At 38.6% G+C, this 18,053-nt stretch overlaps 1 protein-coding gene across 1 annotated transcript; it reads right to left on the bottom strand.

Moving 5' to 3' along the window:
- Window positions 1–393: 393 nt before the first annotated feature.
- LOC101441090 (large ribosomal subunit protein uL23-like) lies at window positions 394–822 on the bottom strand. The gene has a single exon (XM_058276324.1). It carries the CDS (start codon window positions 820–822, stop codon window positions 394–396), a length of 429 nt encoding a protein of 142 aa, XP_058132307.1.
- Window positions 823–18,053: the final 17,231 nt, after the last annotated feature.

Raw genomic sequence — 18,053 nt, 5'->3', positions numbered from 1 at the left:
CCTCTACGTTTTTGGGTTTTTTTAATGTTTTTAATGTTAACATTCCTTGTGATCTATTAACTTAATTTAAAAAGTAAAATAAAATATAAAAAAAAAAACATAAATAAATTAAAAAAATAAAATGACCTAAACCCTCTTGGAACAAGCACAAGAAAAAAAAAGATTGGGGCTTTTAAACTCAGCACATAAAATACTACCTTCCCCCTGGCATGGGACATGACTCACAGGAATAAGCCTCCGTGGCTTGTTTATTAACAAGCAACAATTAGCAATGCATCCAGAATAAAGACCTTGAACAAAAGGGTGAAATATTAAATACAATGAGGGTTTTTTTTCCCATATGGTAAAAAAAAAAACTTATATTTGATTTGGACTTAACCAATTGGACTCAGTTTAGATAATCTCAATATTGTTGGCAATATCCAAAGCATCATAGTCAGGAGCCAGCTCAACATATGCCTTATCTCCATCAAGCCTGATCAGGAAGTTGACCTTGGCCACATCAATGTCATAGAGCTTCTTTACACCTTGTTTGATTTGGTGTTTGTTGGTCTTGACACCTACAATGAGCACAAGTGTGTTGTTGTCTTCAATCTTCTTCACGACTGACCCAGTGTTTCTCTTGAGGATGCTTTTCCAAGGATATTTGGACTGTCTTCTGAGATGCAGCATCTTAAGCCACCAGAAGGTGGGTGACATGTGGATCTTCTTTATTTTGTGGCTGTGGATGCTTTTCAGTACTGCCTTCTTGGCTTTCAAAGCTTTTGCTTTTGCTTTGGTTTTGGGAGAGACAGGGGCTTCCTTCTTCACTTTTGGTGCCATCTTTATGAAAAGCAGAAATGAGTTTTTATGGCTAAGAGATTTCAAAATGAGTCAGGAGGTCATTCCAGAGGTTATGCTTGTACATTTCTCAGCAGGATCTCATTGACTGTCATAATAAACATGGCTTCAAACAGTGGGGTTCCTGAGGGCTCTAGGGACATGCAGACACTATAAGCAGGATGGACAAGCTCAGGAATTCAGAATCCTGTGAGCGAGCCTTACTCTGGAATTTATGCTCCCCAGTTATGCTCATTTATAGTTTCCCTACATATGGATCTTCTGCCCCTTTTATTTGAACCTACAATTAGCACCATACTTGTTAAATATATGTCCCAGAGACTTAAATCTTTATTACATTTGTGGGCAGTTGAGAATCTCAGCAGAGTTGCAACACCTACTCTCCAGTTCATTGGACTCACCCAGGACAACTAACAAGGAAATGATGACAATGGGCAACACCCATCCCAAGGAACAGAGAGTGTCTGCAAGTGCAAGCAAAATATGCTAAGATCAGCTTAGTGATAGGTTGACTCAAAGGGAAGGCAATGCAGAACTTTACAAAATAAAGGACAGAGAGAAGAAATAAAGATGGGACCAGGGGACTCACAGCTTCTGGAACTGAGAACCTTGACTCTAATTTCCACATCACATTTATTGGGAAACTACCAAGCGGCTGTTTGCTATCAGAACTGCAACATCATCTACAATAATAGAGAACAACTGCAACATCTACAATAAGGAACAACTGCAACATCTATAATAAGGAACAGGTCGTACAGAGTTCAAATACAATTTAAACTCTTTTCCCCACAAAAATAGTTCCACCTATCTGCCCCATGGGATCTAAGCTCTCTCTCAATTAGAAACAGAGTGGGCATCACCATGTCAAAATCCTCAAGATTGGGGAATGAGCAATGGACTAAAAAAGACTTATTATTATTCTATCATAAATTTATTATTATTATTCTAGCTATAGAAGAAATTTTATCATTGATATAAAGGCAGTGACCACCAGAGGTACTGAGGGGAGGCAGAGGGAAGAATAGGTGTAATATGGGGGCATTTTCAGGGTACTGGAATTATCCTGCATGACACTATAATAACAGATACAAGCCATTATAGATTTTGTCATAAGCTACAAAACTTTGCATGATAAAGTCTAATCTATAATATAAACTATAGTCCATGGTTCATAGCAATGTTTCAATATGTGTTCATCAATTCTAACAAATGTACCATACTAATGCAGGATGTTGTTAATGTGGGAAAGTGTGAGAGGGAAGGGCGTGGGGCCTATGGGAATCCCTTGTTTTTTTTATGTAATATTTATGTAATCTAAAGCTTCTTTAAAAATAAAAATTAAATTAAAAAATAAAGATTAGGACTTTTGATTCTACTATGTCAGTAAGGATGGCTCAATTGAACCCCCACCACCTTGCTGGGTCTGATATAAGTGGACTCACATGGACAGACAGACACACAGGAAGAGAGAACTCTCATTTTTTTATCCTGCTCTGTGGTAGGAAGAAGGCTCAAACAGCTGAGGCCATGGGGAGAGATGAGCCATTAATTTGCCTGATAGTTTACTGCTAAGATTAGGAAGAGACTGATATAGGAGGCCCAGAAAGAAACAAGACCTATGTTAGGAGAGAGAGGACTACAGGATCATTTAAACATGAAGTTTCAAGAGGCTGAGCCCCCGGAGCACAAGAGGAAGAGGAAGCCCAGAGGGAAAGGAGAGACCAGGCAGCCTTCGTCCGCCATCTTGCTTCAACAAGTGGCAGCCGACTTTGGTGAGGAAGCACCTTTTATGGTGCCTTGAGTTGGACTTTCTACAACTTTGGGACTGTAAACTTTTACCCCAAATAAATACCCTTTACAAAAGCCAACAAATTTCTGATGCTTTGCATTGGCATCCCTTTAATCAAACTCAAAATCTTTTTAGATTTTATATCCAGATTTTTACTTAGAATTTTTCCTCATTGGGGGGGTATTGTGAGGTGCCTAGTCTGCCATAGAGCCAAAAATGAAGCCCATGGTTTACTAATTAGGAAATGCTGGGTGACCTTCACTTAAATAGGCTTCTTTTTTAATAGGAGTTTACAGGGCTTTAAAATTCTATTGTGTATGGGGAATCTCTGAGATGGGGATGAAGTTCACAGCATTTCCAAAACTTATGTGACCACAAAACACTTTTTTTCCCAGTGCCTCTTGTAGAATGAGTATCCTGTTAAACTCACAGTGGGAAACTTTGTACAAGGTGATCTCTGAGTCCTTACAAAGACAAAATCCAATGAGTCTCCTCACATCATTAGCTCCCTGTGTCCATAGCTTGGAGAAATTGCGGTAAGCATTACTTTAATGATATCGAGAAATGATAGGAGAGTAATGTCATTCCCTATCAGTGTTTTATCTCCTGACATTTCCCTTCTGATTGTAGCTGATCTGTACTCTCCCCAATGAGAAAGAAGGGATCTGAGTGAACTTAATTCTGAACCTGTCAATGAAACTTACGAGCACACCTTTGGAGGCAGCGTTTCTCCTATTAACCTGTACATTGTGCAATTTGGTACAGGGTTTGGACTAAAGATGCTCATCAGATGTTGGATTCAGGGAGTGGGAGCAGGAGTGATAGAGACACAATCACAGTCCTCTCTGGACAGTCTCCTCCTCATAGCCCTGCATCTGCTTCCTCTTGAACTTTCCTATGACGGGGTGCTCGGTCCACTCACTTTGAGATATGATCAAAATGTAAGAACATGATCTTTTATATTGAGCGCAAATTTATCTTTCAGTAACTGAACCCAATTCTGCTCTCTGGAGTCACGCAAGTTCCCTCCTTCTACAAGGCAGCCATTGCAGGCTTTTTAAAGGAACTCACACCCCTCTATTGTCCCATCCTTGAAACTGCACATCTCACGTCATCCCATGATTCATCATGGAGCATCATTTCCAGATCCGTTTACAGCCTTGGTGGTCTCCTCATGCTGCACTCCAGCTGGCCAGGGTCCTACCAGCAATGTGATGCCCAGATCTGAGCCTCACACTCCATACTGTCCCCACCATGCAGGGTGCAGGGGACAAGTTACAGTCAGATGGCCTGTGACCTCCTGTGTGCTGAATGTGGCTTCTCTAAGACACATCTGGCTGTGCTATTATGTTTTGGCCATGAGCACTCATGATGGGCCCAACTCTGTGGTTTGCCAAACTTGTCTCATTAAATTCTTACATTACTATGGAGCTGTGTATTAGTGTTCTATTGCTGCTGTAACAAATGGCCACAAACAGCAGTTTAAAACACATTTATCATCCTGCAGTTCAATAGGTCAGAAGTCCAGTACAGCTCTCACTGGGCTAAATCAAGGCTTCAGCTGGGTGGCACTCCTTTCTGGAGGATGTAGGGAAAATCCATTCAAGTTGTTGGCAGAATTCAGTTCCTTGCTGAGGTCCCATGTGCTTGCTGGCTGTCAACTGAGGGCCAGTCCCAGCATCAAAAGTGGGAAGAAGAGATGTGATGTGGGGGCATCTTCAGGGCTTGGAGTTGTCCTGGGTGGTACTGCAGGGACAGTTACTGGACATTGTTGGGATCACTCAGATTATCTAGGACAATCTCCCTATTTTCAGGTCAGCTGATTAGAAACCTTAATTTCATTGACAACTTTAATTTTCTTTTGCCATGTAATATAACATGCACTGGGGAGAACACTAGGGGGACAAAGATCATGGGGGCCAAATTCTGCCTATGATGAGTCAGTATTAATATCATCATTTCACAAATGAGGAAACTGAGGCACCAAGTGTAGTAGCTGGAGAAAAATCTAGGAAAGTCCTTCTTAGACCTGGATTTCCCTACATGAATGCACCAGGTAATAAAACTCTATTTAGATGATAAAATTGATGAAATCATGTGGCCCTGACATTGTAAATAACCTTATTGTTATTATATGCATGTTTGATTATGGCAGTGTGGAGGGTGACCCAGTGGGCATAATTGAAGGCAGCTGACAAGACCCTGAATACAAAATTAGCCATGGAAAGTGTAAATTCTGCCTATCCCCTTTGGGGACGAACACATGACTGGGACTCTCTCTCTCTTTGGCTGAGCTGATGTTGCTGAATCTTGCAGGACCTGCAGATGAGAGCATGGCTCTTCTATGATCAGAGAAAAGGTAACTCAGGCCTTGGGGGACCTCCTAGCTACGAGGACAAACTCCCATTTCCCTCCTGCTCAAGGGCATATGCCGATGTCTACCAAGCTGGTGAGATAGGAGGACATTCTCCAGAGATGCTGAAGGCAGAGACAGAGGCAGGCTTGGGGCAAAACCTAGAAGTAGTCAAGTGTGAGCTCCTTGTCCAGAGGCACAATTAGAGACCTTAAGAAATGCATTGGCTTTTATTATGAAAACTCAGTTGGCCTCCTCAAGCTTCACTGAAATTTCCAGCAGGATCCTACAAAAGAAAGACAGCTGGTTCTTCAGCAGATTTCTTGCTCTCCTTAATGAGTACAGAGCTCTAGAATACAAGCTCCTTGGGAATATTTCCCCTAGCAAAGTGTGCATTATTTAGAAAATACAAGAGGCTCAATATGTATCTGTTCATTAAAGAAGTGATTAAATGAATGAAAGAATAAATAAATGATTGAAGAAAAAAAATTAATCTACCCAGAGAAAGTAAAAGCAACCGTATCACTGGACTGGGGCAGATTTACCTAAGGGAAACTTTGAGGAAATATTGAGCCCATTCTGATGAAAATGATCGACATAAATTCATAGAGTTGCTGTTTAAGGATAGTTTCATGAGAAGGAAGTGGAGAGAAAGTCTGAGCACAAGCAGGGACCTAGCAGAGAATGATGCATTGTGCTGGTAGAGGCAGCTCTAAGGGTTCCTCGAGGACCCTTCAAGAGATGATATGAGAAGGAGAAGAAAACTCAAGAGGGAACTGGAACAGTAAACTGGAATATGTAAGTAGGAGAAATCACCCTGTGTTATGAGGAGAGACAAATGGAATTTGGAAAGATAAAAAGAACATACAAGGGAGCAGATGTAGCTCAGTGGTTAAGAGCCTGCTTGACATGTACAAGTTTCTGGGTTCAGACTTGAGTACCTCCTTTAAAAAAATTTTAAAAAAGGAACCTATAGCCATTAAAGAATTTCAGGTCAGTGCACCAAGTCTAGCTCAAGAGAGATATGTATAGAATCGTGAAAGAAAGGGAGTTTGAAGAACAATTATGCAGGAAAAAATCCTTTGAGAGGGAAGAGGATTGCAGAGAAAAAAGACATCAAGCTAGAACCCAATAATGTAAAGCGATGTTTACTGAACAGTGTTTTGGAGAGGGCGAAAGGAGAAGGGAAGAGTTGGGACAAAAACTCTCTTCCCTAATTATTTTGGTTCTGTTGGCCTTAATTGAGAATTCTGTTTTAGAAGCAGATGGTCAGTGGGGTTCTACCAGCTCTATCATGTCTGTCTGCATCCACAAGCTCTCAGTAGCTCCCTGTTTCTACGGAATTGGATAAAAATGTCTAAGTTTGTTTCCATTTGTTCATTGTAAATTATTTTATTCAGATTTGCAAAATTGACAAAGCACAGTGGTTTCTGGAATGGGGTGGGTTAGAGAAAGGCAGAAAGAAGTCAAAGGTTACTCTAAATTTTTTGGCCTGAATGGCTTGGGAAAAAAAAGTAATATCTTTTTTTTTTTTTTTCCATAGCTGTTTATTCTACTTCAAGTAACAAAGCCTATGAAGCTCTGGGTTTTAATGCACAGTGATATACTTTGCAATATAGAAGTAGTATCCTTCACTGCAAAAGTGATAGCAAGAAAAGCTCGTTCAAAGGTTAGAATTCCAAATCATTTTCTCCTTTTGCAAAATAATACTTGACCTGAGTTGAAGACTAAATATGAAAGATTTAATTCAATCCAGAAGTTCTGTTCATCCAGGCTACTCAAGTCATCTTAGTTGATCCATGGCCCGTGCTTTTCCTGCACACAGCTTAACATTTAGGTGGAGGATCATCTTTTTTTTCTTTCTTTCATAGATAGACCACCAGAGGCCACTGGCCACACACATATTAACGATTCAAATGTGACTTTGCTGGGTGAGTCTTTTAGATTAATTAACCTCCTTTTCTTTTTTTTTTTTTTACTAATGGAATTCACGCTTATCATTATTGCACTTTCTTTGGGTTCAAAGTTAGCACTGAGGACTTGGTTCATTAAAAAGCAGTTGAAGGGAAGACTGTGCTTGTCACCCAGAGCCACACGGACCGGGGTCTTTCGAGCAGCCCTAGCAGGTGCCCAGGTCTAATAGAGTCTGCAGCTTTGCACTGCAAAGCAAACTCTTAGTGCAGATGGCTTTTCTACTACCATCTGTGGCTCTAAAAGATCGATAGCTGTGTAAGGCTTTTTAAAAAAGATACCTCCTTCTGTATAACAGAATGGGTAAAATACTACTTGTCAACTCAAATGAGGAGTAAAAACACATGACCTCTCCCTTTGGAAAGAACCAAGAACTCTGTTTTCAGGAAATGAGCGCACCTCCAACTTCTGTGTGTGTGTGTGTGTGTGCATGTGTGTGTGTTTTGGAGGGGAAGGAGGAGTCTTACACTGGTGCTATCTGAAGGGTCCTCTGACCTTAAATTGACTTACAGGATGACCCAGGGCAAGTCCTCTGTGTTTGCATTTTAAAGGGTCAGCAAATATTGCTCCTTTTACCACCTGCCCTATTTCTAACTGAACTGGGATGTTGGAGTCAGGGAGAAAGGGAGGAAAATGTCAGTCTTGTTCTCCTCAAGGAGAATGTACCTTTGGTACATGAGCAAAATCAGCTTCCAAACAGTGCAAGGATGAATTAGGCTGCTTTATCCAGCAAGGCAAGGGCAGCCCTGGAAAATCCAGGCTAAAATAGATCACATGCTCCCCACTGGCAGGGTCATCACAAGAAGGAAAGAGAGGGAGGAGGGGTTGAGCTGCCCATGCCCAGCTCTTCTCCCCTCGTAACTCCACGGAAGGAAGAATAAGGCATGAAACTAGGGGTGTGTGAAAACTATATCCTCACCGTTCTTCTCTACCACTGAGGTTGCAAAATAGAAAGAATTCCCCAGGATATGAATAATCTATTAACCAAAATATGCAGAGTCTTGGATGAAAGAGAGAAAGAGAGTGAAGGTGAGGAATGGTGTTTTATGAACAATGTTCATACATAGTCATTTGTAGGCATGGTCTATACACTACATTAAAGGTAACCAGGCTTTCAGTGGCACCATGGACATTTGTCCAGTCAGCACAGAGCTAAGGAAGCACAAGATTAATTGCCCTCTTGGAATCAAATTCTTTTTGTGTATGTATTTATTCACTTTCTGTCTAGTCCCCACCAATAGAGTAAAACTTTGAGTGCAGGGAGCCTGTCTAATTCATTTCTAGATCCTCAGTGCCTAGAACAGTGCCTGGTGGACAAGAGGAGCTCGGCAAATATTTCCTGAGTAAACAGAGAGTAAGCCAGCAGTCTTGTGTCAAGGCAGCTCCTAATTTTTTCAGCTTCAACCCATATCATCAATAAATCTTTGACATGACAATGCTTATTGCTGTTGGTCAGTTAATTTTATCATTTTTTTTTTGTCTTAGTTAAAGTTGCCTGGCATCACCCTTGATCTTTTATGCCACATGGTGCCATGGAAACCTGCAATGCAGAGGTTTTTTTTCTTCTTTATTCCTTACCATTACCAGGGGAAGAAAAAAAGAAAAAAAATGCAGAACAATGTCCATGAGTCCTCACTGTCATATTGCACTCATCTCTCAAAGTCCACATTAGAATCATAATAGCTTTCCTGAAATATTTTGCCAGCCTGCCCTTTGGGCAGAACTCTGAAAAATGAATCATAGCCAGTTTCTAGAGCACTAGACATTAATTTAGAATTGTTTATGTGTTAATAATGGAGACATTCAACCTAGAGCCCAACTCCCAATATTTAAACTTATCTGGTAGCTAAATATTTAATAGTAAAGCCAAATATTTTTAATATCTTCTTACATTTCTTTCCCTAATAAAATAGGAGGGGAGGGAAGAAAGTAAAAAAAAAATAATTGCAAAATCAAAAGCATGGTTAATCTTTTTAAAAACGCTACAAGGTCAAGCAACTTATAAAGCAATGCTGACATTTAAAGGATAGATAGGATTCAATAAGTTTATTTTGCTGTATTATCTGTCAGATCTCTTGAGTTATTCAGATTTCAAATGTCAAACACATTAGGAATATTTTCCCTGAAGCAGGAGTAAAATGCTTTTAACCTAGTGAGCACCATGGCTATATATTTAGCATCTTCCTGAGCAAACATCAACATTGCTTGTTATTCTTCCAGTTTAATTCAAATGTATGACCAAGTCAATGGTCTATTAGCCTCATAGCATCTTTGCACCTAGAAAAGTTATGCATACTCTGCAGACACAAATAAGCAGAGTAGTAATGACAAGTGCAGAAGGAGGTAAATAAATAGCTTTTTCAATTTTGTGTTAAGAAGGGAAAACCACATTATCCTTTCTTTTAAAAATGAAGTGGCTGTGGCTCAATCGATTGGGCTCCCATCTACCATATGGGAGGCCCTGGATTTGCATCCCAGGGCCTCCTTGTGAAGGCAGACTGGCCCACACCCACAGAGAGCTGACAGCCCACGTCCACAGAGAGCTGGTGCAGCAAGATGACCCAACAAAGGGAGACAAACAGACAAGCAGAAGAATGCACAGCAAAAGGACACAGAGAGCAGACAGCAAGCAAGGTGCAAGGGGGGTGGGGATAAATAAAAATAAAAATAAAAAAATAAATCTTTTTTAAAAAAGTGAATGATTCTTAATCTTTATGACATGCCTAAAATGTCAAGAAGAGAAACGGGACCACTTTCTCCAGCTCACAGAGCAAGGACATGAGCCTTAGCTGACAGTCATTTCATCATGGATCCACTGCTGTCCCTTGATAACCATTTCCCCATTTAGACTGAACTTCTGTCATTCTTCTCCATGGCATCTTAACAATCTCCAGACCACCCTGCTGCCTTTCCTTCTATCTTCAGCACCTGATTCATTTTCTCCTTTTCTACCTACCTGGTAGGTAGGTATCCTCAAGGTGCCAGTACTTTCTCTTCCACTTTTGTCAAAGCAGACTATCATGCCTTGAATGGAAGTCCCATGATTCAACAAGTCAGGTTGAGGCTTTTGCCACTTCACTTTCTTAAACTACTATCCTAACTATTCTCAGCACTTCATTTCTCCATCCTCCAGTCCATCTCATGCATTGCCAAAAGTTAAACTTCCTAAAGCATATTTAACCATATACCTTATTTTCTCAGAATCTTTTTGTGGTTCCCTACTGACTAACCAAAATTTTTGAAATAAAAGCCATTGATAGAGTTTGCATTGCAAGTCTTACAATGCTTTGTACAATTATCTATAGGCTGTGGATACTAATAAAAGGTTTACTCATTGTACAGATGAGCTAATTTCTTTGAAGTTTTGTTTTGAAGTTCAGTAGCTTGCTAAATTAACTGAAAGCTCCTGTTCTAATTGTTATGTTTTCAGTTCAGATGATCAAACATTTATCCATTGGAGTTACTCTTAAGGGAAAGGAACTATCATTGTTTAATTGCTACTATGTGCCAAGCATTTTACTATATTCTTTATATGTGTTATGTAATCCTCCAAACAATCTTAGATGGGTAGTATTGTCCTTATTTTAAAATTAAGAAGTTTCTCAGGAGGACTAAAAAAAATCTTGTGCAAGGTAGTATACATAGCTAGAACTTCAAGTACAATGCTCAATAACAGTGGAGACAGTGGGTTGCTTTGTTCCTGTTCTTAGAGGGAAAGCTATCAATCTTTCACCATTGAGTATGATGTTGGCTATGGGTTTTTCATATATGCCCTTCTTCATATTGAGGAAATTTCCTTCTATTCCTTCTATTCCTAGTTTACTGGAGTGATGCTGGAATCCCACTGATGGGCATATCTCTAGAAGAACCAAGAGCAGAGATGTGAACAGATATATGCACACCAATGTTCATAGTGGATTTATTCACTATTGTCAAAAGTTGGAAGCAACCTAAGTGTCCATCAACTGATGAACGGATAAGCAAATTGTTGTGTATATATATACAATGGAATATTACTCAGCTGGAAGAAGGAATGAAGTATTGACACATGGAACAACATGGACGAATCTTGAATACCTTATTTGAGAGAAGCAAGCCATTCACTGAAGGACAAATATTACATGACCTCAATGATATGACCTAAGCAAATTGAGCAGACTCTCAGAGCTAGAGTCTGGAAGATAGGTTATCAGGAGACAGAAAAGGAGTAGAGCATGGTGGGCTAAAGCTCAGTATTTTAGTCAGCCAAAGGGGTACTGATGCAAAATACCAGAAATCTGTTTGCTTTTATAAAGAGTATTTATTTTGGGGTAGAAGCTGACAGTTACCAGGCCATAAAGTATAAGTTACTTCTTTCACTAAAGTCTATTGCCACATATTGGAGCAAGATGGTTGCCAATATCTGCTGAGGGTTCAGGTTTCCTGGGTTCCTCTCTTTCCAGAGGTTATTTCTCTCCAGACTCAGATGTTCTGCTTTCTCCACAAGGCCTTCTGTAGACTGTCAGGCAAACAGCTCATCTCACTTCCCAGAGCCTCTGTCGTGTCTAATTGAGTCTTCGCTCTGCTCCTCTGTGTGCTTACTTCCCGGGCTCCAGCATTAAAACTCCAACCTCCCTTCTCTGTGGTACAGTTTCTCTGTGAGTCCTACTGATATGGCCTAATCAAAGCCTTAATCATTATTTAGTCAAGTAAAAGTGAAACTTCTGAATCCAATATAATCTAATCTGTCTGGAGGGACAGACCTGTTTACAAACATAATCCAATATTGGAATTCATCAACAATATCAAACTGCCACACTCAGTAAGGGTAAAACCTATGATAAGGTAAAAGGGGACTGGTTTGGCAGTGGATGGAGGTGATAAGGTGATTTATTTGTCTGTGGTTAAAACTACAATGGTGGGAGTGTTCTTTTAGCAAACAGGGCAGGGGAGGATTATTGGCTTTGGGACTGTGAGGGTATGTGGGAAAAGGTGTACCTGGGGCATACTTCTATAGAATATGATTGTGTTTATCTTGTCATAAGGTGTTATTGCAGTGGGTGGAGACCCATATAATAAACAATAAAATATTAAACTCCCATCCTGGGGAGTCCTGCTATGTTCTCAATTAGAACAAGAACCTCTCAAGAATATAGGCAGTGCCTAATAAAAGAAAACAGACCAGTATGTCAAACCCTCAATATTAGTGACTGTAACTATCAACCTTATTCTTCAAAAATTGCAACCTAGCAGCTACCATAAGTTCCAAGGAAGGAGGAGGGAAAAATGAATGGAGTATGGGGTGTTTTTAGGGCATTGTAATTGTTCTGCCTGATCTTGCAATGATGGACACAGGCCATTATGCATTCTGTTAGAATCTATAAAAGAGTATGGTATGGAATGTGAACTATATGTAAACCATTGACCATGGTTAATGGCAATGCTTCAACAATTGTTCTTCAACTGTAACAAATGTACCATACTCATGTAAGATGTTATTAATAGGGGAAAATGTGAGAGGGGGAGGGGTGGGATATATAGAAATCCCCTATATTTTCTTTCTTTTTTTTTTTTTACCTGTTTGTGTCATCAGCTTTTTGGTGTGCCTCTCCATGCTATGTGGAGGCATCTCTTCATGCAGGTCTGGGGCACCTTTTCTCTTTTATTTACCAGGAAGTCTTAGGGATTGAACCCAGGTTCTTCATATCGTAAATGGGAGCTCAATTGCTTGAGCCACAGCTGCTTCATCCTTACATTTTCTATATGACTTTTCTGTAACCTAAAACTTCTTTTATAATAAAGTGAAAAAAATAAGGTACTGGGGGAACATGCAGAATAAATTGTCACTACACATACAAGATAACAGACCTTACGGGAATGAAAGACACAATGAAAAAATTTTTTATTTTATTTCATATTTTTTATTATTTATTTATTTATGTTTTGTTTTGGGGTAGGTTTTGGATTTCAGAAAACTCATAACTGTGGTGGGGGAGGATCACTGGTGCAGGATGTCAGTAGTGGGGGGATGTGTGGGGCATGCCTCTATGGAATATGAATGTGTACAATTAGCCATGGGATGTTGTCTTGGTGGGTGGAGACCCACAGAGTTACTAACAGAAAATTGAATTCCCATCCTATGGAGTACTGCTACATTCTCTCATAGTGTAGCAAGAATCTCTAGAGTACATGGGCAGCCCTAGCAAAGGAGGACAGACCATTGATATAGCGAGGCCCTTCATATTGATGGTTGTACTTATTCACCTTGTTTTTGTGAAATTGAAACTTAGCTTGCTATTACATATTGTCTAAGAGTTACCTCCTGAAAGCTTCCTTGTTGCCCAAATTTGGCCTTTCTCGAAGCCAAACTCAGCATATAAATATACTACCTTCCCCCCAGTGTGGGACATGACTCCCAGGGATGTGCCTCCCTGGCACTGAGGGATTATTACCAAGTGTCAACTAGCAATGCATTCAGAAAAAGACCTTGATCAAAAGGGATAAACATCAAATAAAAATGAGTCTTTATGGCTAAGAGATTTCAAAGTGAGTTGGGAGTTCATTTCAGAGATTATATTTATGCTAGTCTTAGGAGGATCTCACTGACTGCTGCATTAAACAGTGCCCCATGCAGGTGAGGCACATCTGGACACTATACACATGGCAGAAAATCCCGGGAATTTGCCACCCTGTCAGTGGGACTTAACCTTGGAAAATATGATAAACTATCCCTCAATGTATCAGAGTTGACTCATAATTTGCCTACACATGGTTCTTAGGCCCCTTTTATTTAAACCTATAATTAAGACTATAACCTTTAAATGTGTCCCAGAGGCTTAAATCTCCTGGCTGTTCATATGCTATTTGAGCCCTGAATTTCAGCAGAGTTGTAATCAACACCTGCTCTCTAATTCATCAGACTACCCAGGACAACTAACAAAAGAATGATGATGGACAACACCTATCCTAGGAAATGGAGAGTGTCTGCATCTGCAAGCAAGACCTTTCCATCCGTCTGCCCCATGGGATCTAAGCCCCCTCTCAATATGAAACAGAGTGGGCATCACCATGCCAAAATCCTCAAGATTGAGGAATGAATGAACATAAGAGGGGAATGCAACTATGGACTAAAGTAGACTTGTTATTATTCTACCAGTGGAAAAACTTGCATCATTGATATAAAGGTAGTAGTCACCAGAAGCTCTGAGAGGAAGGAGAGAAGGAAGAATAGGTGTAACATGGGGCATTATTGGGACATTGGAATTGTTCTGCTTGACATTGCAATGACAGATACAGACCATTACACATTTTATCAAAGCTTATAAAATTGTGTAGTCAAAATATAAACTATAATGTAAATTATAAACCACGGTTAGTAGCAATATACTTCAGTGTGTATTTATCAATTCTAACAATTGCACCACACTAATGAAAGATGATAATGGGAAAAAGTATGGGGAGTGTGAGGTATATGTGAATTCCTTATATTTTTTTATGTAATTTTTATGTAATCTAAAGCTTCTTTAAATATTAATTTTTTTAAAAAATTAAAAAGAAGGGGTGCTGAACTGCATCAAATGCCTTTCCACACAAATTAAAATGATCATGTGTTTTCTTTTTCCTTCCCTTTATTAAGGTGTTGTGTTATGTTAATTGATTTTCTTATGTTGAACCACTCTTGCAAACCTGGAATAAAATCCCATTTGATTATGGTTTATAATTATTTTAATACACTGTTGAATTTAGTTTGCTAGTATTTTGTTGAGGCTTTTTATATCTATATTCATAAGGTCTATAATTTTTTCTTTTCTTGTAATATTTTTATCTGTTTTTGGTGTTAAGGTGATGCTGGCCTCATAGAATGAGTTGGGAAAAATTCCCTCCTCTTTAATTTTTTGGAGGTATTTGAGCAGGATTGGTGTGAATTTTTGGAATGTTTGGTAAAACAACAGTGAAGTCACCTGGTCCTGGGATTTTGTTTGTTGAGTGGTATTTGATTACTGATTCAATCTATTTACTTGTTATTGGTCTCTTGAGATCTTCAGTTTCTTCTGAGTCTGTGTAGGTAGCTTGTGTATTTCTAGGAATTTGTTCATTTCATCTTGGTTATCTAATTTGTTAGTTACCGTTATCAATTGTCCTTTTTATTTTATTTCTGTAGCATTGGTAGTAATATCCCTCTTATAATTTCTGATTTCATTTTTTCTTTGTCTGTCTAGCTAAAGGTTTGTCAACTTTATTGATCTTTTCAAAGAACCAAATTTTGGATTTGTTGATTTTCTCTAATATTTTGTTCTCTATTTCATTTATCTCCATTCTAATTTTTAAATTTCCTTCCCTGTACTTCCTTTGGGTTTAGTTTGCTCTTCTTTTTCTACATCTTCCAATTGTGATGTTAGGTCTCTGATTTGAGAGCTTTCTTGTTTTTTAATGTAAGCAATTAGAGCTATAAATTTGCCTCTCAGCACTGCTTTTGCTGTATTCCATGGATTTTGATAGGTTGTGTTTTAATTTTCACTCACCTCAAGATATTTCCTACTTTTCCTTGTCAATTCTTCTTTTACTCATTAACTGTTTAAAAGTGTGCTATTTAATTGGGGTTCAAGTTTGGCAATATCAGGCAATAAAGGTTTTCAATTACTATTCTTCTATCACCCAATCTTGGGAATGTATTCCCCTAAAGGAAGAAAGTACACACATACACACTGTATAGATAGATAATAGATAGATATATAGATAGATTTGGAAAAGTCCCCAATCTTAAAATCAATAGATTCTAGTGCCAAGGAAAGTGAACCTAAGAACAGAATATGCCATTTTAAATATTCTACACTGCATAGCATCCTCAAGACAAAACAGTTCCCCTTGATTTCCAATTGATCTGTTCATAGACAGACAGAGTTAAGAGGAAATGGAAGAGTGGAGCAGGTGTAGCTCAGTGGTTGAGAACCTGCTTTGCATACAAGGTCCCAAGTTCAATCACCAGTATCTCAAAAAAAAAAAAAAAATAGGGAAAGGGAAAAATAATGGCTTCTGTGAGCCTCTCTCAATATTCTATGTTATTACAACCCAGGAAAGTCCTTAACAATCTCATAGCAGAATCAGTGCCAGGCAGAAAGTGTCTTCTCATCTACACACTGCTTTGCCATGTACAACTCTGGGTAATCAGTGGGTAGGCTGCCCACAGTGGAGAGCATATTCTCTTCTTCATCTAATGTCATTTTCCCTCATCTTGAAGGACATATGGTTAACATCCCTACCCTAAAAGTGATGAAGGCAAACAAAGACCAAGTTGTTATTAAAGAGATATGGAACTACCAACTCTTTCTCAGTTCATCTGCCTAAGGACTTTACTCTCAGGGAAGATAAAGACTCAGCCAAGAAGTGAGGGCTGACTCAGAGAAGTAAGTGTTCCTTGCAGAAGACTATCTGTTTGAGCATGGAGTCAGTAAGGTCTCAAAATCAAGATAAAGACAAGAGTTCAAGAGCAGAAGTATATTTGGGACTCCATGCTATTAAATAACCCATATGCTATTCATACGTCATCTGGTTTCTTAAACAATTTCGTAAGTAAAATCCACAAAACAATCCTAAACTCCAAAGACCAAAGAAATCCACAGTTATGTAATGGTGTCTCAACATAAGAAAATCAATCAATATAATACATCACATTAACAGAATGAAGGAAAAATACCACCTGATCATCTCAATTGATGCAGAAAAGGCATTCGACAAAATTCAGCATCCCTTCTTTTTTAATTAGAGAAGTTGTAGTTTACAGAAAAGTAATGCATAAAATACAGAGTTAACACACCTATCCTAAAATATACAAAGACAAATAAACAGTAAATAATATCCCACCCTATTATTAATACCTTGCAAGAGTGTTATTATAGTTCATCATTTACAATAGGGTTCACTGTTTTGTATAGTTCTATGTGTTTTATTTAATTTTTATTCTATTAACATATATGTGATCTAAAAATTTACCCCTTTAAACACATTCAAATATGTGATTTAGCAGCACCCTTTCTTGACTAAAACACTTAGAAAACCAGGAATGCAAAAAACTTCTCAACGTGTTAAAGGACATTTATGAAAAACCCACAACTAACATCATAGTCAATGGTGAAAGACTGATGGCTTTCCCTCTAAGAACAGGAACAAAGCAAGGATGCCCGCTATCATCACTGTTATTCAACATTGTACTGGAAGTTCTAGCCAGAGAAATAAGGCAAGAAAAAGAAAAAAAAGACATCCAAATTGGAAAGAAGGAAATAAAACTTCTATTTGCAGATGACATGAACTTATATACAGAAAATCCTGGAAAATCCACAACAGTGCTCCTAGTGCAAAAAAAAAAAAAATTAATTCAGCAAAGTGGCTTGGTACAAGATCAAAACCTCAAAATCAGTAGTGTTACTATACATTAGCAATGAACAATCGGAAGAAGAAATCAAGAAAAAATTTCCATTTTCCTTAGTAACTAAATAAATCAATTATACAAGAATAAATCAAACCTTGGATGTAAAGGACTTCTACATATAAAACTGCAAAACATTGCTAAAACAAATTAAATAATACCTAGATAAATGGAATGATAATTCATGTTCATGGATTAGAAGACTATATAGTGTTGAGATGTCTTTTCTACCCAATGTAATTCACAAATTCAACTAAATCTGAATCAAAATCCCAAAAACCTTTGCAGAAATGGAAAAGCCAATCATCAAATTTATGTGGTAAGCCAAATGTGTGAATAGCCAAAGCCATCTTGAAATGGAAGAATGGAGTTGGAGGACTCACACATCTTGGTCTTAAAACTTGTTACAAAGTCACAGCCATCAAAACAGCAAGGCACTGGCACAAGGACAGACATAGACAAGTGGAGTACAATTGAAGATTCAGAAATCAGCCCTCACATTTGTGAACAAACGATCTTTGACAAGAGGCAAAAACTGTTCAATTGAGGGAGAATAATCTCTTCAACAAATGATGCTAGGAAAATTGGATATCCATTTGTAAAAGAATGAAGATGCTATCAGTTGCAATGAATGTGCCACATTAATGAAGAACGTTGTTTATGTGGGAGGTGTGGGGAGTGGGGCATAAGGAATC

Source organism: Dasypus novemcinctus, chromosome 14, assembly GCF_030445035.2.
Source record: "Dasypus novemcinctus isolate mDasNov1 chromosome 14, mDasNov1.1.hap2, whole genome shotgun sequence".
NCBI classification, from domain to species: Eukaryota; Metazoa; Chordata; class Mammalia; order Cingulata; family Dasypodidae; genus Dasypus; species Dasypus novemcinctus.
This window is presented reverse-complemented; position numbering and strand designations above follow the sequence as displayed.